This window comes from Temnothorax longispinosus, chromosome 12 (genome assembly GCF_030848805.1).
Source record: "Temnothorax longispinosus isolate EJ_2023e chromosome 12, Tlon_JGU_v1, whole genome shotgun sequence".
Taxonomy (NCBI): domain Eukaryota; kingdom Metazoa; phylum Arthropoda; class Insecta; order Hymenoptera; family Formicidae; genus Temnothorax; species Temnothorax longispinosus.
In genome coordinates, this window is record NC_092369.1 from 10,169,981 (window position 1) to 10,189,353 (window position 19,373).

General features: G+C 40.8%; 6 protein-coding genes across 12 annotated transcripts in view; 4 read left to right on the forward strand and 2 right to left on the reverse strand.

The window, feature by feature from the left end:
* Nucleotides 1-150: 150 nt before the first annotated feature.
* On the forward strand, nt 151-2,019 carry LOC139823310 (uncharacterized). 5 transcript variants are annotated; one of them, XM_071795738.1, is made up of 4 exons: nt 151-401; nt 501-547; nt 1,246-1,542; nt 1,638-2,019. In XM_071795738.1, exons 3-4 carry the CDS (start codon nt 1,254-1,256, stop codon nt 1,856-1,858), a joined length of 510 nt encoding a protein of 169 aa, XP_071651839.1. In that variant the 5' UTR covers nt 151-401; nt 501-547; nt 1,246-1,253; the 3' UTR covers nt 1,859-2,019. The 5 variants fall into 5 exon arrangements, with proteins under 5 accessions (XP_071651839.1, XP_071651840.1, XP_071651838.1 ...); XM_071795739.1 differs by having other exon boundaries at nt 151-381; XM_071795737.1 differs by having other exon boundaries at nt 152-401; nt 501-661.
* On the reverse strand, nt 1,958-2,741 carry Hspc300 (haematopoietic stem/progenitor cell protein 300). The gene is made up of 3 exons (XM_071795744.1): nt 2,452-2,741; nt 2,259-2,341; nt 1,958-2,072 (listed from the first exon to the last, which is right to left on the reverse strand). Exons 1-3 carry the CDS (start codon nt 2,570-2,572, stop codon nt 2,046-2,048), a joined length of 231 nt encoding a protein of 76 aa, XP_071651845.1. The 5' UTR covers nt 2,573-2,741; the 3' UTR covers nt 1,958-2,045.
* A 213-nt stretch (nt 2,742-2,954) lies between these two features.
* Nucleotides 2,955-4,611, forward strand: Cnpyb (protein canopy b). Its single transcript, XM_071795731.1, has 5 exons — nt 2,955-3,277; nt 3,460-3,586; nt 3,660-3,794; nt 3,870-4,034; nt 4,207-4,611. Exons 1-5 carry the CDS (start codon nt 3,172-3,174, stop codon nt 4,376-4,378), a joined length of 705 nt encoding a protein of 234 aa, XP_071651832.1. The 5' UTR covers nt 2,955-3,171; the 3' UTR covers nt 4,379-4,611.
* The window catches only part of Mrps33 (mitochondrial ribosomal protein S33), a 36,398-nt gene continuing 21,426 nt past the window's right edge, over nt 4,402-19,373 (reverse strand). The window contains exons 1-2 of one of the 2 annotated variants that reach the window (XM_071795740.1): nt 5,411-5,569; nt 4,402-5,293 (exon numbers count right to left, since the gene is read on the reverse strand). In XM_071795740.1, coding sequence (XP_071651841.1) covers nt 4,923-5,264 — 342 coding nt within the window. In that variant the 5' untranslated portion in view covers nt 5,265-5,293; nt 5,411-5,569 and the 3' untranslated portion in view covers nt 4,402-4,922. Of the gene's footprint in view, nt 5,294-5,410; nt 5,570-19,373 lie in introns of those variants that run through there. The other variant, XM_071795742.1, reaches the window with a different exon arrangement.
* LOC139823308 (hemolymph lipopolysaccharide-binding protein-like) lies at nt 7,486-9,167 on the forward strand. 2 transcript variants are annotated; one of them, XM_071795733.1, is made up of 3 exons: nt 7,486-7,642; nt 7,877-8,095; nt 8,410-9,167. In XM_071795733.1, exons 1-3 carry the CDS (start codon nt 7,543-7,545, stop codon nt 8,706-8,708), a joined length of 618 nt encoding a protein of 205 aa, XP_071651834.1. In that variant the 5' UTR covers nt 7,486-7,542; the 3' UTR covers nt 8,709-9,167. The 2 variants fall into 2 exon arrangements, with proteins under 2 accessions (XP_071651834.1, XP_071651833.1); XM_071795732.1 differs by having other exon boundaries at nt 7,519-7,642; nt 7,865-8,095.
* Ggamma30a (guanine nucleotide-binding protein subunit gamma-e) lies at nt 9,312-17,434 on the forward strand. Its single transcript, XM_071795745.1, has 2 exons — nt 9,312-9,754; nt 15,550-17,434. The coding sequence occupies exons 1-2, from the start codon at nt 9,642-9,644 to the stop codon at nt 15,653-15,655; spliced, it is 219 nt and encodes a 72-aa protein (XP_071651846.1). The 5' UTR covers nt 9,312-9,641; the 3' UTR covers nt 15,656-17,434.

Sequence of the window (19,373 nt, forward strand, 5' to 3'; positions counted from 1 at the left end):
ATAATATTATTATTATCTTGTACTCCTTGCATCTTAAAAGTATCTTTTACGCGAATAGGAAAACCTCGTCTCTTTTACCGCGAGCCCATCTCGTCCCCCCATCCTCGCCCCTTTCGTCAGCTGATTCCCAATGAGAGAAAAAGCAAAACACATCGTCGGTAATTTTCAATGCTACCAACCGTGCCTCTTCACGGCAGCAGCCAGGGTCCAAGTCTACTTTCGAGAATAACGAGAATTCGAGCACGCAACATCAACACGATACGTTCGCGTTCGAAGTATCCGCTGGTTACGGTGTGACATTAGCCCACATTAGCCTGGCCGACGTGCCACTGCCTGCCTTTATGGCGAATTGAGTCGGCGAGGCTAGACTTGCGACTCCCGGTGCGCACACGTACACACACGTATGTACAATACATATATAGCCACCGACGTTATGTCATATCTTCAATCAAAATATCTCCGTTTCGGAGTTTAACGCTCTTCTTCCTTCCTTCGTACAGGAGCGGAGTATGTCGTTGTTGATTCACGACAGAGAGACGCCGTAGACGTATGTAGTTCGCGCGAGAGATGCGATGGTCCCTCGAGGACCCCAAACTACCTTGCTTGTTACCCAAAACTGTTTTCGTAAACACGAACTTACGGCAGAGTTGAACCACGCAAGGTCTGTTTTTTTTTTTATTGTTGAACTAGCCACCTAGTTCAGAGTTTATCAATAGGCCTGGTCTCTTTAACTGAACTTCTCGCACGGCACATCGTTTCTCTTTTTCTCACCAACGTGAAAAGAAAAAGACGAAAGATGAACCGTGCGAGAAGCTTGGCTGAAAAGAATCAGGCCTTTTACTCCACATCGGAAGGAAAAGAGGCCCGTTCGTTTTAGCTGAACTTCTTGCGCAGTTCATCTTTTCTTCTTTTCTCTCCAACGTGAAAAGAAAAAGAGAAAACATGAACTGTGTTCAAGAAGTTCAGCTAAAACTGGCCTACAATAAACTCCGAACTAGTGCGGCCAGTTCAGCAATGGAAAACGGACCCGTAACTAGGTCGAGTCCCGCGTGTAGACACTTTATTTTCGACATTTGTACACATTGCAGTTATCACACTGTATCTCTCACAAATTTACATCAAAATCAATTAGTCAGTTGATCGCGAATACTAAAAATGCAATAGTACGGACTGTGCACAGTCAGTAAGAAACTCTTTGCCGTGTACGGTCTGGCTCATGACAATCTCTCTTTCTCTCTGTTTCAGCCTCAACCATGCTGGGAACTTATTTCTGGGAGAATTGGAGGTACAGCAATGCCCCGGAGGGCCAGAGACCGTTCGAAAAGATCGTCGGACTGACGAAATATGGGTTTGTCGGTAGTGCCGGAGTGGGCATATACGATTCCATACTCCTATCTCAGACAGCGGGCTTCTGGAATACGGTGAATTGCCTGTCCTACTGGGTGATACCGGTCACTGCCATGTGCGCCACGTTCGCCTCCGTGGCGTACACGACGACGAAAATTAGGGGGAAAGACGGCTATCTCAGTTACATTCTGGCCTGTACGTAACGTATCGACGTGTATCTCGGCGAGTGTTTTCGCCGGACGACGTGTCGACAGCTATCGACATTCCTTCGTTGTTTACTCTCGTTGCAGCGTTAGCCACGGGCGGGATCTGCTATTGTTGGCAGAAGAAAGGTCCGTTCTCTCATCACTTTACGGTTTTATTGATGGGGTGCGCCACGATCAAGAAGTACGGCGACTTGAACGATTGGAATCCCATGCCGTTGAACCCGGAAGTACGAGAGCAATATACCAGCATCCCGTTCGACTTCACCCTCACCAAGGATCCCAGGGGACGCAGGCCATGGGAGTAATATGATATTTCGTGTACAGAAAGGAAATAATTAGTGCTGACGTAAGTCAGGTGGGGAAATGTTGTATAATTGATGATGTACAAGGAGATACCAAATGCGTATCTTTCGTCATGTATTTATTCAAGTTCTAGTACAGGAAATAAAAAGGATTGTAAAAAGGACGTCGTAGAGTCGACACGTGGAAGTATTACGTTAGCGTTTCACCCTTTGTGACCTGTCGAACAAACGCTATTATGAAACCGATATAAATGATGGAAAATAAACGACAGAGAAAAAATACATATTTGATATAGCAATGCCGTAAGAGCAATGTTACGTTATGTGTGCAATCAAGAAACAGATTGCCTTTTTGTAATCAATAATGCGATTTTTCAATGTAGATAGAAAACAAATTACTTACGCATGCCTCGAGATACTCGATTCTCCGTTCGAGGGTCGTGAGCTTCTCGTTGAGGACCGCTATCCTCGATCTACAAGACATATCTAAGAGAAAAAAAGAAGAAGGTTATTGCAAAAGATATACAAGACTAAAAATATGCATGTTAATTTAATAGCAGTTTCGTGAGGGAAATACGAATTCAATGGCGAATTACCAAAGGAATTGAGAAAATCCGTAATCTTCTTAATGCTGCCAGTGATAACTTCTATGTATTCGCGGTTAGCCCAGTCCTGTTGAATCTGTTTCTGTATCGCTTCCCGATGTATGGCTGCCATTCTCCTCGTCGCCGCGGTGTATTCTCTCTCTCGCCGAGTCTCCTTTGGCTAAATTGCCGATGTAACGATGAGCGAAGAGTGTCCTCCAGACGGTTCTATCGCATTGTTTGGAATGTGTCAGGTCGGAGGGTCGGAGTCGTCGGAGATCAACAGGAGCGACGGGTGGCGAGTGGCGACGGGGTAACTCGAAACACCGAATCGATTTAATTTTAGGGACCTCGTGCGGCAAAGCAGAAAGAGAGAGAAAAAGAGAGAGACTCTTTGATTACATTGATATCTGATAGAGATAGAAGAATGCTTCCGACTTGCTTTGGAAAGTTCTCTGAATTCCCTATTCTTCAGCCAATCGACTGACTCCACACCGTGCTCCACTCCACACACACACACACACGCTATCGTATATGCTGTATGATAATAATAGTCGGTGTAATTCAGCATAAGCAGCTAAAGTTTATTTATTTTATTTTGATACTGTAATTGTGGACGTGGATAGGTCGCCGGTTATCACGTCGTGTTGCGCGACGCTGCATATTCGTGACATTCCAGTGATTTCCATGATCTACCGGCTGACGTTCCTCTTTTATTTGGTATAAGCCACGATGCTGCTGGTGAATCGTGCAATTTTATTAAATTTATTACTCGTGAGTTTTGCTCTCGGCGACCCCGAGGAGGAGCAAGGGGTTAAATACGCCAATAAATGCGAAGGTGGTGGGCAATTATATATTTCTGAGAGAGAAACGTAGTAAATTTAGAGCGTTAGCGTTAGAATATATATAATTTTCCGTTAACTTAATGTACTGGAAGATTAAGAAATTTTTTCTGCGTACAATAACTTCAAATCCTTAATAAAAATTACCTTTGAAATTAATGATAAATCTCTGTTGCAGTGTGCAAAGTTTTAGCCACAGAGCTCGAGGCTAGGCTCGACGAAACTGGAAAAACACATGATGTGTTAGAGATTGGATATTCGGTAGACGATGTTGCGCCAAAGAAGAAAAAGGAATATAAGAAGTCGTAAGTATCGGACTGAGCGAGACTGTAATGAGATTATTCTGATGAGATTGATATAATTTTCGTTTTTCCCCAGAGAGTTGCGGTTAGTAGAATCCATGGAGGATGTTTGTGAGCGTATACTGGAATACAATATACACAAAGAGCGTACGGATAGTACGAGATTTGCGAAAGGAATGAGTCAAACGTTCAAAACGTTGCACGGCCTTGTGTAAGATATATTGTTAGCGCAATAGAGTGCCGTATAGAGTATTTTGAAAATTAATCGATATACGTATGATTACAGGGATAAGGGAGTTAAAGTAGAATTGGGTATTCCCTACGAGTTGTGGGACAAGCCTTCCGTAGAGATAACTACTTTGAAAACGCAATGTGAAAGTTTGCTAGAAAATCATGAAGCTGACATTGAAGACTGGTATCACAACCATCAGGGAGAGATTCCTTTAATTAGGTAGCAACCTAGAATATACCTGTCTCATGTCCATTTTTCTATCAATGCAGATTAACTTTGAGTAAGTTAAATCGAGATTAAAGTTAATCTGCATTGAGAAATGGACATTAATCAATTTATATCATTTATGAAATCGGCATCTATTTTTTTTCAAATATTATTCACTGTTTAGATATTTATGTTCCGAGCGTGCATTGAAAGGACAAAATGATTCTTGTCTGTACGAGGACATCGGAAAAGACGTCAAGAAACAAAAGAAAAAGAAAAAAGGGATATCTAAGGAAGAGACAAATAGTAAAGAAAATATGAAGGATAATTCTCAGAATACGAAGGAAGAATTGTAAACCTACGAGAATAAACGAACAAATTCGTATAGATACCTTTTATTAATGAATTAAGTAGAATGTGATCCTACATCCAATAGAGGTACAATATATGTACACACACTACCAATTCTGTATATAAACGTAATCTGTAAATATTAGCATTGTCTATATACTTGGATATACGTATATATATGTGCCCTATTGTACTGTTGGAAATTTTATAATAAACTTCTTTTATATATTTTCTACAAGACTCACTTGTAAATGTACATATAGACCAATATAAACGTCAATTCAAATGTTACGTTGATATACGTACTAAAACATGTCAAGAAGTTTGTAGTTTTATTAAATACCAGTTAAAATATGTTAACTAAGTTTTACTTAATATGCCGGAAAGGTAGAGGCATAATTCTTATGAAAATGAATCGTTTCATGAAAAAAAAAATAATATTAATTGTATTAAATAGACAGCACGTGGTTTATTATTTACAGATGAGATACGCAGCGTTGCTCTCTTCGCAGCAAAATATGTTACACTCAAGTACAGATTGTGTTATTCTTAAGATGGTTTGGGTTTATTTCTGAAGGGAGGCGGTATCCACTTGGATTTACCGCGAAGCTCTCTCAGACGCTCGAATTCCTCCTTGAAGTCCTTATGCTCGTCCCTGAAGAGACCGTAATCGCGCAGATGTGTCATCAACAGTTCCGTCTCTTTGAATCTCGGATAATATTCCACGATCTCCGGTCGCTTGTTCACCGGTTTCTCGCTTAGGAGCTTCACGACCTTCATCGACTTCTGATTAGTCGGCCTGGTCACCTCGCCGAAGATTCGGTTACTCAAGCGATTCATACGCATGGCATAATTAGTGCCCACGTTCGCCAGATTCACGTATTTACTCATCTTGATTGTCAGACTGCCTCTTGTCAAGCCTACGAAAGAAAGAGGGAAAGTAAGGTTAAAACCGACTTTACGAAGATCAGAATGAAACTTTTTAAGGTTCGAGACAAACGACAGAAGTCAATTTTTGAAGAAATCCATTTGTCTACCTCGTTATCTGTTTTTACGCGTAAAATTGTAGATCGAATTGTTAGTTTAAGCTTCGAACGAAGGTGAAGGCAGAGAAAAACATCGTCCACATGCCATAGTTCTACACATCTACATTTCTACAATCTCATTACTGTGCACAGCTGATTGCATACACTATACATGAACATAACCAATAATCAGCAAATTGGCGGCAAATTCGAAAATTGCAATTATAAATCGTGTAAGCGAATTTTATCTTTTAATATTAGCAGGAGTTTAGTTTGTTTAATTTTGCTTATTTTGTTATCAGCAATGTAACTAAAAAGACGTACAATATTTAATAAGTGCATTATTATAGAGTTAATTTTAAAATATTATCTTTAATCTAACATTTGTGCTTTTTTGTCCCTAAAAGTGAAATTATTATGCATAATTATATTAAATAAATTATTAATTTTAATAAATAAAACAGATTTTTTTGCCATTTTGTTACAAGAAAACCGCACTATAAAGGGTTAAGGAAAAATTAATGAATATATTTGAGACGGGCATAGCTGTGATTTTTTACGAACGACTTTTTCTATTAAGAAAATTTTTAATTTAACGATTGCATTTTAATTCTATATAAAAATAAAAGTCAGACATAGGAGATATGTGTGCATTCTCGCTGAATTATAAGTTCAACGCGTTCGTCAGCGAGTGCATTATAGGTGTATTGACGACGATTGAAGATATCGGCGGGGAAATTATTATTAAATTAGATTGCCCGGATTTTCCGAGGCTTCCGTAAGCGAATCGCGAAACCCGCTAAAAGTCGCATCGCCGCAGAATTCCATCGCTCTTCGTCTAGGTAAGTACTACCTACTTGAACTTTCACGATTTATGTATCTCTCATAAATTAATTCTAACTTATTAAAACTAATAACGGCGATTGCAAACCGATTTGAGCGTGAAATAATTAATTTTAGTATTATTATTTAACGGGAAACTTTTTATTAGATCGTATAAATTATGATGTATTAATTGAAGCTTCAAAAATATCGATCTCGACTAATTTATTGATGCATCGTAAAACTGTAAACACGATGAGCGATTAATTGTAAATGTAATTAGTTATCAGTGTGCAAAAATTAATTGCAAATTTTCTGTGCCTTCGCAAGAATCAATGAAGGCGATGTAGAAATCGTACAATCGTCGTACTATAAAATACGAAACTTTTATTGTTATTACTTTATATGCGCAATAAATTGCACGTTACAGTGGCATTTGAACTTTTAGCCTGGAATGCAATTGCGTTGCATTTCCTCTCAAGAATAATTCTGTGTGCGCTTAAGTTAAATCCACGCGTTGCATTATATTTTGCGAAAGATCCGTTTAATTGAGGCGTTTACTTGACTGGAATTGTAACAACGGCCAATACGGGCCGAAACTGAAATTTTTCATTAAACGATTGGAAATCTGCATTTACGAGTTGTTTTATAAATATTTTTAATTTTAACGAATTAAATATGTTATAAAGCATAAAAATAATTAAGAGAATATTATCTAGATGTTGAAAAAAAACCGTATTCAATCGTATTGAACCGTATTCCGATACAATCAAATATAATTATTTACATGATATTTTATTTAGTAATTTATGAGTAATTTATGCGACATTTTAGTCATAATTTTTCACATATGATTGCTCCAACTAACGATGTCACAATAATATGGTCATGCAATGTTGATAATGTTAGGAATCCCAGTGAGTAATATCCTGTTGCGATAATTTAAACACATTTAAATAATTCGAATTGATAGTACTATATACTTCTCATATATTAAATCTCACACATATACATAGGGAGGAGACACGTTTATACAACAATTTAGAAGAATTTAGAAGAAATAATTAAAACGCAACTCAAAGTATTTTATAAAATTTTAAGGAAACGATCAGCATTGTTTTATTTACTTTTTATACATCTATTTTTGTTGAATATTATAATATTAGTGCGGCATTACTGAAGGTTATCAGTCGTACTTCCCTATATCATATGTGGGTGTGTGACAGCAGTTTCTTATCGTATAATATAAATACGCGTGTCCGCCGTAATTTGGCATTTGTTCTCAAAGATTTATAAGTACTCGACGTAATAGCGTAATAATCATGCTGCGATACATGTCAGTACTTTTATACGTGATAACGTATTGTACGGCAACTACGGGAAGTACAATTGGAACTGATACAGCAATCAATGAATTGACAGGTAAATTAATAAGAAAATAATTGCAATATTACTTTAGGATTAGCAAATACACTTTAATTTACTTGAAACTTTAAAGAGAGAGGAGGAGAGTAATATTTTGTGTCATAACTGTATGTTATGTTTCGAATATTAAATTGAATATTTTTTATTAATTTATATATTTTCATCATATATATATATTTCATCGTGATCGATGTAGGGAAAAATATCTCAATTTACAAGACTTTCCTACAGCTGCAAGCAAGTTATTACCAAACGCAAATGGAAATTTGTCTCCGGCACAGCAGATTATTTACATTTTCGGGCCGCGTCAATGGAAAATGCAAAATGGTATTAATCTGATAGAAAAAGCAGGAAGCGACTATCTTATTACGCCTGGCATGGGTGCTCATAAACTTCACGTCCGCAAGTTGCCATGGAACAAAGCTCGTAGAATTTGCATTCAAGAAGGGGGTGAGTTCCTAACGACGATTTTATTTTTATGACGGTTCATCGAAATGCTCCGCCACGTTTCCACCATTTTCCGCGAGCAATAACATTTCATCGTGAATCGCCCTTTGCTGAACTGTCTTTTATACATCAAAAGAATACGGCGTCCAATGAGACTATAGAAATGCGTGCAAAAGTTAACGAGTAAATCTTGGTCGCGCTTTCGTGTCGCTGCTGACAGATGATTTCTGAATTTCATTGTCAGTCACAAACGAGTTAGATAACAGCAAAAGTCACGTAAATTTATCGGATTAATGCGAGTCTGCCTGTCGGCGTAGGTCATTTGGCTGTCATTAACTCCAATTCGGAGGAAAAGCTGCTGATGCACATTTTGGAGGAGAACAAGATAGGTCGGGCATGGCTCGGTGTACACGATCTCTACGAGGAGGGCGATTGGAACACGATCACGGATGAATCTCTGGAAGCCACGGGCTACTCAAAATGGACTTTGAAAATTGCCAACGAACCCGACAACCATAACGGGAAGCAGCATTGCGGAGTCCTCCTAAAGGACGGCGGGATGGACGATCTCGACTGCACCGCGGCAGTTGCCTTCTTCTGCGAAATTACCGTCTGAATCAGCGAATCCTCATAAATCGTGCGAACGCGAGATCATAATCGGACGTTGTAACGATACGCGATCAAAGGTTATAATTAAATAGTCATCCTGAGATGTGCTATTAAGATCGAATTAACAACGTCGTGTGATAATGCAGGCGTATTTTCACGATTAATGAAAGCGATTATAGGTCATAAGCTCTATTTTTATACCTAACGATTATCTTTAAGGATGTTGAATGCTGTGGAACATGCGTAAAACATACTAAGAAATGATGAAAGGAGACCTATTATCTTCTTACAAAATATACTTAAGAATGTCGATTCTTTAGAAGCAATATAATTGATAGAACATAAACATTTAAACATATTGAAAAATAATATAATATAAACAAAAAATGGGAAAGACTTGTTTTCTCTAGATTATAATTGTACTAGTTAAAATTAACGGAAGACATAAAGTGAATTTTAACTAGAACCACTTTAAACATCTTGTCTCCGTTATTGAGAACACCGCAGTCGGGAGGATAGGAGAGACTCGTCGCAACTTAAAGGTCAAAGGGCACTCGTATTCCCTGCTTCTCCCAACTACTGGAAAACCGTGTATATACAAAGGGCAATACTGTTCACAAAGCTTCAATCATCGCGACCCCATCTGACGTTTACATATCGGTTTGCATTCGTCGTGTTTCGCGAATGAATCCAAACGCCGGCGATCGGGGCAGATTACGGTGATGAGATCTCGGTTGATCTCTCCCGTCGCGGGGAGGGGGCGCGGGGGCGAGGGGTCGAGTTTCCCTCTCGTCGTCCCCGACGAGGCCGTCGTTCGCGTTTATACGGGCACAGCGCCCGATAGCTATACACTCTCAAGCCGTCCTTATTGATTTTCCTGGTGTAGGCGCACGCGCCATCCCGTTCCCGATTTTGCGACAAGGGGGGTGCGGCTGTAACCATGGATCCCAGTGTACTCGCCACCATGGACAAGGACGCACTGAAGAAGCAGATCGAGAACATGAAGTACCAGGCGTCCATGGAACGGTGGCCCCTGTCGAAGAGCATCGCGGCGTAAGTGCATCGTCGGCGCCGGTCGAATCGTCATCTTCATCGTCGTCGTCGCCGTCGTCGTCTAGCTTGCACTGCTAGTTGTCTATTCGTTCTTCCGCCCTGCTTGCGTATCATTTGCACACGTCTATGGATACCCGAGAAGACCCGTCGCCCTCGCACGCAGGTGTATCCCAGAAATCCTGCCAATTTCTGCCGATTGTGGATTCATCGGCGAATTTCTGAAGCGGAGTTTTCTCCCGAGATTGAAAATTGAATTGGAATTTATTACTCTTTGTTGTGATTTCCCTCTTATTGTCATCAGATACCGGTGCATCTGAATCTTAAATTAATTTTCTAAATTCTTCTCGAAATTTATTTGAAATCTAATTGCTTGTATGTGTGTTCGTTTACACATAAATTGAACTTAACGTTACCTTTTTACATTAATGTTCAATGTCATCATTACTGTTGACGCATTGATATCGAACAGCCGCCATTTTTCATTGAAAGTTGCATGATCTGTGCTTAAATGCGATTTCTGGGATATTTATTTAATATTTTCTTTTATTTAATATTAGAATTTGATACTAATCAGGAAAACTATAGTTCTGTTTTTTTTTTTTTTTAATCTTTGCCTCATTCGAACGAAATGTAATAGCTCATCTTGCACTCATTTGCTACTGGACAAGTGACTGATATAGAAAATAAGTACTTATCTTTATTCTTCATTTATTATAATTTTGTATTGTTATTAATGTTAGCCAATAGGATATGTATATGTATGTATTCGTTATATGTATTCGTAATATTCGACTTGTAGATCACTGTAACATACGCATAAGGCACATCTTTTCTTCAATTGTTAACACATTTTTTTTTTGTCTATTCTGGTCTCTGAGTAATCGTTAAGTATTTTTATATAATTTAAGTACACTCAATAAACAAGAAGTACCATTATAGGTTCGTGGATCTCGAGCTAGCGCATTTAGTTTTTGCAGCACGGGCGTTGTCTATTCGTTCTACAAGCGCTTTTTAACACTTCAGGTATTCTCTATGTGCAAGGCACATTGCGCGAAGGCTGTTTAACGGTAACAGCTGTAGTTCCTAGTTCCTGAATAACCGACGATGTATAATTTTCGCCGGTGCGTAATCATAGAATGCCTTTCCAGATGAATTGGTTCGCGCATAAACCTACGTAATACCGTAATCACCGCAGGTTGTTGTCGTTCAAGGTTCAACTGTGTCCATTTCAGCTTCAGCTGAAGGATAACGTTATTAAAAATTGAATAAAAATTTATTTTTTTAATTTGTAACTACGTATATTAACCACAGTTACGAATGCACAAGCAGCTTTTCTCAGTTGCTTGATAAAGTATGGCAAAAAAAAAAAGAAAAAATATATGACAAACGCGATCCTATCTAATGGAAGTAAAAAATATTTTATTATAATTGTATGATATACATATATTAAAGAGAACACGAGAGCCAAAATTGGGAAAATGTTTTAGAAGTCAAGAGTATAATTTTTTAACGTGTCTTAAAATTTACTGATTGAAGTCTTAATCGGTATTACATTTTGGAAGGGCATCACCAATCATTATTTCAAAGATAACATTGATCAGTGTAACTTAGAAAATTCGTTATCCATTATGCGCGAAATGTGGAATTAAATTTTTATTGCCACGAGTTAAAACCGCAATTGCTACGAAATGTGCATGCTCCTGATCGCGGCGTAGGTGTTCCGGTGTTCCCGATATCGCGTTTTCCTCGCCTCGTATAGCGCTGCTGCGCCTTTTCCCAGATAAGTCATCTCGCGCGCGCCCATAAGTGCAGCCGCCGCCGCGGCACAGTCAAGGCTGTGAATTGTATGCTCGGCGTCCCCGTGTTACGTGGAGAGGGACAGGATCTCCTTGGAACTCGGCGGTGCGTGTATTCTCGCGTTAATCGCGTTTTCGCGCGGCACACGATCACTTTCAGGGGAACGCGCGCGCATTTGTGATACGCGCAAATAGGAGCGCCGAACCTGACGCCGCGCCGGTCGGCGATTATGATGACTCAATGACCGGCGATGATCGGCGGTGATCTAATTGGAACCGCCGCGCGCCGCGCCAGCTGGTCCCCGATCGCGGTCGATCGTCCCTCAACTTCTTACGGTTTCGTCACGCGCAAACGAAAGGGATCGTGCGGAAAGAGATCGCGCGAGGATTATCCCTCGCCGCGGTCCATTCGGCTCCAGCTAATTATATCCCTCGCCGTGTCGCGCGCTCTCGCTAATGATCGAGCGCGGCCGAGTTATTGCGAGACTATAAGCTCGCAAAACGCGATCGGCTCTGCGAATTTAACTCACGTTCCGACTGATTTAATGACGGCGTTAACGACCTTTTGTACAGTAACGAGCCTATACGGAGAAAATATTGTATTATAAATTACATAAAACGCAACAGTACTCGAGTTAAATACTTCTCTTTTATAAGCTCGGTGGACAATTTGATTATATTTTTAATTATATATGTTATTGTAATATTCAATTACAATAATTCGTTTTTAAAACGAGACATATATTATGAACGTGCTATACGCTCTTGTTTCAAAAGAAACTTTTATTTCTGGTTGCTTTTATTAATATACTATTTCAGATATCCTTTCTCTTAATTGATTTTCACCGGTAGGACCGACACTTAAAAATATCGAACCTGTTGAATACGAGCGAAAGCATCCCCGGTCACCTGCACTGCGGCGTTTCGCAAGATTGCATCAATATCTCGCGCGAGACGAAAGATAGCGGAAGGATCCAGGAAGCGGGTGTGTGGAAACGTATATCGTCGTATTATCGGGGCGCGAGATTAGGGGATAAACAGAAAGAGGAAAGAGAGGAGAAGGAAAAAAACGGGGGTGACGCGCGGAGCGAAGGGAGGAGAGGGAGAGGAAGGCGGGTGCTCCGCCGCCTTTCACCGCTCGAGAAGTCGCGCGAGACCGCGGAAATTTTTTGCTTTCGCGCGCGATACTTAACTCGCCTCGAAAACCGAAGAAAACAACCGTCCGGTCGTCGTTTGGCCTAAACGCGCGCGAGCGCGCGCGGTTCCGCGTCGTTCCGCAAGCGGGATCACGCGCCGGAACAAGAAGATCGGGGCGCCTACTTATACTTCCCGCATGTGCCCGCTCGATCGTATCGCGTCCATTAGCGATGCGCCCATGCGCCACGGCCGGTTTCTCGCTAACGATCTAATTCCGGTTTAATTGAGAGAGCTGGTCGTAGACACAGCTACAGAGAGACACAGATCGAAATTATCGCGCGTGAAATATCGATATATGCTAACCGGCACGATGGTAGCGGCGGCCGCGGCCCGGCGGCGTGACGCGCGTCTCGGTTCCTGAATTTAGGATGACCTCCTTTAAACTCGGCTGAACCCGACGCCTGTTGCATTCATTGGCACGCAATGTGGGTCGTTCTCTTCCGACGCTCTTCTTTTCGTGGAAGTCCTACTATTCGCGATCAACAGCGTTTACGATTATTAATAAACAATCAAATATGATTTAGAATTTATAATTTATAACATGAATTATAATCGAAATTATTCTTTACAAGGTAGAAAAAAGGGGAAAGCGGTACACTGTAAATTTTATTTCTTTATCTCATATATAAAATAAAAATTTGAACCTTTTTTCTCTTTTTTACTAATTAGGTTCAAGAAATCTGGAGTTAACGTGCCTCTCCTTAAAAATTTTGTGACACAAATATAATGTCGGCGGCGCGCGAATGTTTAGCGAAACTGGAAATACTGGAATACTAATACTTGTCGCCAGCATTTTTGTCAATCAGATAGTTTCACTCGATCATCGTGCGTTAAATTGCGGCTTCCATTCTCGTCCGCCAGGCCGTAAAGATAGACACGAAAGTGAGACAAACCGCGAACTCGAGCGTGAAGTGAACAGAATCGCCATTCATTTCATTTCTACCGGCCGATTCGCTCGACAAGGCTCTCTCCATTTGGCATCGCGACTCGCGGGGATTCGGAATCGCTCCGATTTCGATGCGATTGCCGGCTCATTATATAAACGACGGTCGCTAAATAATAGTTCGTCGCAGAAATCGCGAATCGGTAACATTACGACACGGGTGTCGGGGGAAGGTCGTTCACCCGCACTTAAAAATTGCGCGACGGACGCTGATAAGTGAAAGTCCGCGCGATCCCCGCACGAACTCTCTGATAAATCAATACCGCGATCAAGCACGAAATGCGATTATTGCTAGCCAAATAAAATTTACGTGCAATCGTGACGTAAGAACTCAAGAATATACGATATGAGAGAAATATTCTTTCGCTCGTTATAAAAAGCCACGTGTTTTATCGCTCGTATTGTGGAAATTAAAAAAAAACATTTCGCGCAACTAGGATTAGGATGATTATAGTTTAACTCTTCATTTCGTAAATTTCTTTACTCATAATATTTATTTATCCTAATTTCATTATTTATTTGAATTAACACGAAAAAAAAATAATTTTCTCTACGGGGATTTGTTGAAAGAAGACATGTAGCTACCAAGTGATTCTTAATGCGTCGACCTCGTCATTCATGCGCGCAAACGCGCTGCAGCTGTCACTCAAAATAAATCGCGTATTTGCTCAAGCACATGTTCCGACGCTGAAGGCTTGCACGACAATGTTGAACCATAGTTTACAGCCGTCGTTTATGTGCGCAATAAAAAAAAAACACGCAGTGAAGGGTTAAACGCGCGCGTGCGGCGTTAAACCGACCGACCGGCGCGTCGCTCTTGTATCCCGCGGGAAAGAATGTCCACGGACATTTTGCGCTTGGCGAGCGTCTAGGCGGCAACAAAATTCGAAAGCTTCGTGCCGTTTTGTCGTCGTGCCGCTTGCGCCGCGGCAACTCTCCTTGAACGCAAAATCGGCCGCGCGCGAGCGAGAACCGAGAGAACCGAGAGTCCCTTTCACCGACTTCCTCGCGAAACGCGAACGATCGGATCGGCCGCTCTACATGCGGAGGCGCGAACTTATCGGCGATCTACTAAATCGGAGGTAGCGTATCCACGCGTGCACGAGTCTCGCGTCTCGCGCGGGACCATTCTCCACGAGATCCTGGAAAAACGCCAAATCTGCGCCTCCGGCGAGTTTTGAGCGCGAGCAATGCACCGAAACGCGCGATACACTGTTAAATATTAAAATATGTAACCTTTTGTTACTTTTGGCCACCAGGTGTGTGTTGAAATTTATTATTTTAGCTTCATTAGGTTTGACTTCATTAGTTAAATTAACAACATATTGAGTAGGAGCAATGATGATAATAGGATTGATTAAAAATGACTGAAATTGAGTATTATTTGACACATACGAATTCAACAATGTATCCCGAGAATAAAATATTCGTTATCAAGAGAAATGCACGCGTATAATATTAATAATTTGGCAGATCGTCTTGTCTTCAAATAAAAAAAAAATACTTTTATTGGAGAAGCCAAAGATTGTTACAATTTGCGATTAATCACGAATAAAAAGATCTACGTTAATATTCTGAAGTTTCTGAACGAATATTTTATACTTAAAATAAATTTACCTGATCGTCCTTTCTCGCGCATGTTCTAAATAAGTAAGAAACGCGACTTTACGAAGAGATAAAGGGTCGCGCAATGAGGAATTAATTCCACTAGAACGAATCACAATCGCACGTTTATTGCGCCATAGTCTTAGGTAAGCTGCACGGCAAGCCGGAGTAGTAACGCATGTTGCTAGGTTGCAATTTCAGCATTACGCGAGACTGACGTACCGGCTTGACCCTCTTATTCTTCTTCTCGGCAGGATGCGGGAGTACGTGGAAGAGAACGAGAAGAACGATCCGCTGATACACGCGCCCGACAAGAAGAACAATCCCTGGGCCGAGAAAGGCAAGTGTATAATCATGTAATCGGGGCCAGAGCGCGGTGGAAGGGCAACAGAAGAAGAAGGAAGCGTGCATACAAAACCGTGGGGGGAGGGGGAGGAGTCCGGTTGTTCATCCGCGGCAAAGGGAATCTCAGCCAGAGATCACGAAGCGGGGAGGGAGGAGGAGAAGCAAGAGGAGCAGGAGGAGCAGGAGGAGAAAACGCAAGGAGGAAGAGGAAGAGATATGCCCGGTGGACGTCCGCTGCGATTCGATCGCGGTTCGCGGATTTACCCGATCGTCGAAGCGATCGTCGACCGGCCGAACCCTGATGCCGAAATAGAAACGTGGGCTACGATCGATCCCGCAGTCGATCTGTGCCGATCGAAGATCGGACTGAAGCCAAATCCGTTTGCCGGACCGTTCCGTTCCTCCGGGACCACGATCGCGCGGCGTGCGGCTTTGCCGGCCAATTTCCCGACCCGTGTCGTCACCATCAGATCCATCATATCGTCATCCTTCGCTAATTGTTATATTCGTAAAGATATTCCGAGATAACTCGAAGCCTGTGCATCGATCGGCCCGTGGACACAGACAAAAGGATACGAAAACAAGATAAAAGATTAAAAAAAAAAAAGAAAAAAATAACGAAAATGACGATCGTATAAATCTTATGAAACAACCGCGCCGTTAATTTGCGTCAAATTCAAAACGTCTTGCGTTCGCGAGGTACCAACGGGGCGCAGAGGCGAGAAGCGTGAAGAAAAAGGAGGAAAACACCTGGAAGATTTGTAAAAACGGATGAACCACTTCCCGGCTCGATCAACGTCGAATTAATCGCCGCATGCCACGCGACGTACCGCCCTGTACATCTCATTCGCCGATGCATTCACTTGCCATGTTAAAACTCTCTCCATTCACCGATCAACCCATGAACGCAATTTATTCTTAACGTTACGTGTATACATAAATCTATATATATATATATTCGTATTGTACAAGCGTACAGTTAATTACTGTAACGCATAATTTTAATTAATCTTGTATGTACCTCTGCGCGAATTTCTTACGAAAATATATAACACGACCAGCGACTGAAAATCCAAAATCCTGTTTTCTGCATTCGTTATTCGTCTCTCAGGGAAACGTGTGCACGGCAGAATCGTCACGTATATAAGTTCTTAAATTGAAAATCGCGAATGTTCAATTTAACGAAAAATCATCTGAAGTGCGACCGGAATCGCTCTACCGCGGCATGACATTCAATTCTCTCTTTCGCTTTTTCTCTTTCTTCCTCGTCGTCTGACTAGTTGCTAGCCGTTTCTACTGACAATCACGATATGTACGCCCGCGGGATTCTGGCATCGCTACACTCTCTATTTATCGAGATACGAGATATTCGATGATGCACGCATGAGATTCCGCAATTGTTAAAAATTCTCCGCGTTTTTAATTTCCTATTAACAATATTAACGTACATATGTAACTTATTAATCAAACGACGAGGTGTTCTATCGTATTGCTATTTTTATATTCGAATCGGTGGAATGTAAACTGCGTGAATATGTTTTGTTTAATGATTAATTATTTATTGTTACGAAAAGGCGTCGATACTTCAATTTGCCAAAAAAGTGTTACAAACAAATGTGAGACAACTTGTATAGAGAACGCATGTATTATTATTTGTATAGGAAACTTGGAATTTTTATCGAGACAATTCTCATGTATATGAAAGATAAAATGTGATGACATAATATGCCGAAAATAAAGTTGACTGGAACGCAAATATAGATCAATAAACGCATGGAGTTTGATTTAAGTAAATTCTGTACGCTTTCTAAGAGAAGTTATTGTTTCGTTTCTTGCTAGTGTTTATTTAAGTTAGAATTGCACATAATTCTTGTTTAATTATAAATAACAGATATATACGTGTAAATGTCTGGAAACTTTTTTTTTACAAATTTTTAATCCAGTATCCCTGTATATAAGTGAGTTCTGTAGGGTTCGATATTTTCTCAGATTCGCGGAACAGCGTGTTTTGCCGTCGCGTCGGTTCCAATTTCGTAATACGATATCCAGAGTATAATTTTAAACAAAACCGTATTACAACCGCTTTTGTTTCACACAACACAAAACCCGCAGCGTGAGCGAGCGCTATCGCGAAACCACGAACAAAACCACGTTCCGAGAGTTATGCGCTTTTAGAGGCGGAACTTGATACGTTCGCGCGCGCGGTTTTGCCCGGCTGCGTTCGGCCGTCCTCTGCGAGAGTCTCTATCGAAAATTACCTTATATAAAATCTCATTTAAACGATAGAGAAGAAGCCTCCAATTTGTTGCGCGCCGTAATCGGCGTCAGGTACTTGGAAATCAGGGGTTTCCAGTCACGAGCGTATTGGGTAATCCCCCATTGACATGCGGAAAGGAAGAACATAACGTATAACAAATAAAACTCCTCCCCCCTCTGCGGAAAAGTAATTTTCGAAACCCGTTTATACTTATAACCGCGAGTGCGCGGCGAGGTTCGTGGAAAAAGGGTTAACGACCGTTTCCGATAAATTGCGTTGTCCGAGCAATTTATATTTCTCTATAACGTTAATTATGCAGATACTTACGGATCGTTAGGATCCCCCTGACGGCGAAGAGAAAGGAGCGACGAAAGAAGGTATTTTTCATACGGGCGAGATATTAAAATTTTTACACGTATAAACAGCGAGGAGAGACGATGTGAAGAAAAAAAGGGAAAAGAAAATGAAAAGCGGGCAAGACCCGCAGGGGAAGAATCGCGAGAGTCTCACTTTCGCCTCTTAAACGAGCGAGAAGGTTTGAGAATCGACAGACGGCGTGTGCCTCCGTGACAGTTAGCGACGCGAATTAGAATCTCTCTTCCTGGGAGTCATTATGTGCGATTAATTTGCGAAATAATTTAACGTACCTAAGTAAGTCAGCGTTCGTTACAGTTGTGAACATTGTAGCAAGCGGGTACAATTAAATTCTGCAGTTTACTTTCGAGCTGCCGCGACATAAATGATTATCATGTGCGTCGGAGCTTGAAAGAGAATCTGTATACGCACAAGCATTATAGCTCAAGCTGTTTGTTTTAAGGTCTTAAAATGTGCGATCAGTTATTACAATTTGCAATATGTATGATTGGAACGTTTAAAATGAATCATTGTTCACTTGCAAAGCCTGCAGAGCATCTTCGAAAGATGGCATTCGGAAGAAATGTGCTCTGGAAGTAATTTGTCTTCTTTCCTCAGCGAAAGTCTAAAACTTCAGTCTTAATTACACTGGCCTTTTGGAATAGATAATTAGAGCGACACGATCAAAGCGGATACAGTAATCTCTACACTTCACGGAAGCTCATTAAGCATAGGTTTCTTCCTTATATGATTCATTTGCTTATGTATTATAATTAAAAAAAAAAGAAAACTTAAATATTTGATTATAAACTAGATAATTTATTAGTAACGTTTTCTCATCTAATTTGAAAAATAAGACGTACAGAAAAGAAACGTACTACAAGCAATCGGACAATATTTAAAATTAATCGAGATTTTTGTCATATATTTAAAATGATTTGACGTTTCGAATCCATCTCTGGAAGTTTCTTCATTGCCACAAGCATCAATCTAAACTGATTTCAGATTATTTACGCCGGTAAATGCTGCACCAAATGGATTGTCTATCGCATCGTATGCGCAACTGTTATATAGAATAATCGCACGATCGCCGTCGACAATTTGCTGGAACATTTCCCCAAT

Excerpts from the sequence above, each read along its gene's own strand:
- LOC139823310 (XM_071795738.1), top strand. The coding sequence starts at position 1,254 with ATGCTGGGAACTTATTTCTGGGAGAATTGGAGGTACAGCAATGCCCCG. Across the intron at positions 1,543-1,637 it reads TCTCAGTTACATTCTGGCCT|CGTTAGCCACGGGCGGGATC; the intron begins GTACGTAACGTA and ends CTCTCGTTGCAG.
- Hspc300 (XM_071795744.1), bottom strand. The coding sequence starts at position 2,572 with ATGGCAGCCATACATCGGGAAGCGATACAGAAACAGATTCAACAGGAC. Across the intron at positions 2,342-2,451 it reads GGATTTTCTCAATTCCTTTG|ATATGTCTTGTAGATCGAGG; the intron begins GTAATTCGCCAT and ends TTTTTCTCTTAG. Across the intron at positions 2,073-2,258 it reads TCGAGTATCTCGAGGCATGC|GTCACAAAGGGTGAAACGCT; the intron begins GTAAGTAATTTG and ends TTTGTTCGACAG.
- Cnpyb (XM_071795731.1), top strand. The coding sequence starts at position 3,172 with ATGCTGCTGGTGAATCGTGCAATTTTATTAAATTTATTACTCGTGAGT. Across the intron at positions 3,278-3,459 it reads ATACGCCAATAAATGCGAAG|TGTGCAAAGTTTTAGCCACA; the intron begins GTGGTGGGCAAT and ends TCTCTGTTGCAG. Across the intron at positions 4,035-4,206 it reads GGAGAGATTCCTTTAATTAG|ATATTTATGTTCCGAGCGTG; the intron begins GTAGCAACCTAG and ends TTCACTGTTTAG.
- LOC139823308 (XM_071795732.1), top strand. The coding sequence starts at position 7,543 with ATGCTGCGATACATGTCAGTACTTTTATACGTGATAACGTATTGTACG. Across the intron at positions 7,643-7,864 it reads AGCAATCAATGAATTGACAG|ACTTTCCTACAGCTGCAAGC; the intron begins GTAAATTAATAA and ends TCAATTTACAAG. Across the intron at positions 8,096-8,409 it reads AATTTGCATTCAAGAAGGGG|GTCATTTGGCTGTCATTAAC; the intron begins GTGAGTTCCTAA and ends CTGTCGGCGTAG.
- Ggamma30a (XM_071795745.1), top strand. The coding sequence starts at position 9,642 with ATGGATCCCAGTGTACTCGCCACCATGGACAAGGACGCACTGAAGAAG. Across the intron at positions 9,755-15,549 it reads CTGTCGAAGAGCATCGCGGC|GATGCGGGAGTACGTGGAAG; the intron begins GTAAGTGCATCG and ends TCTTCTCGGCAG.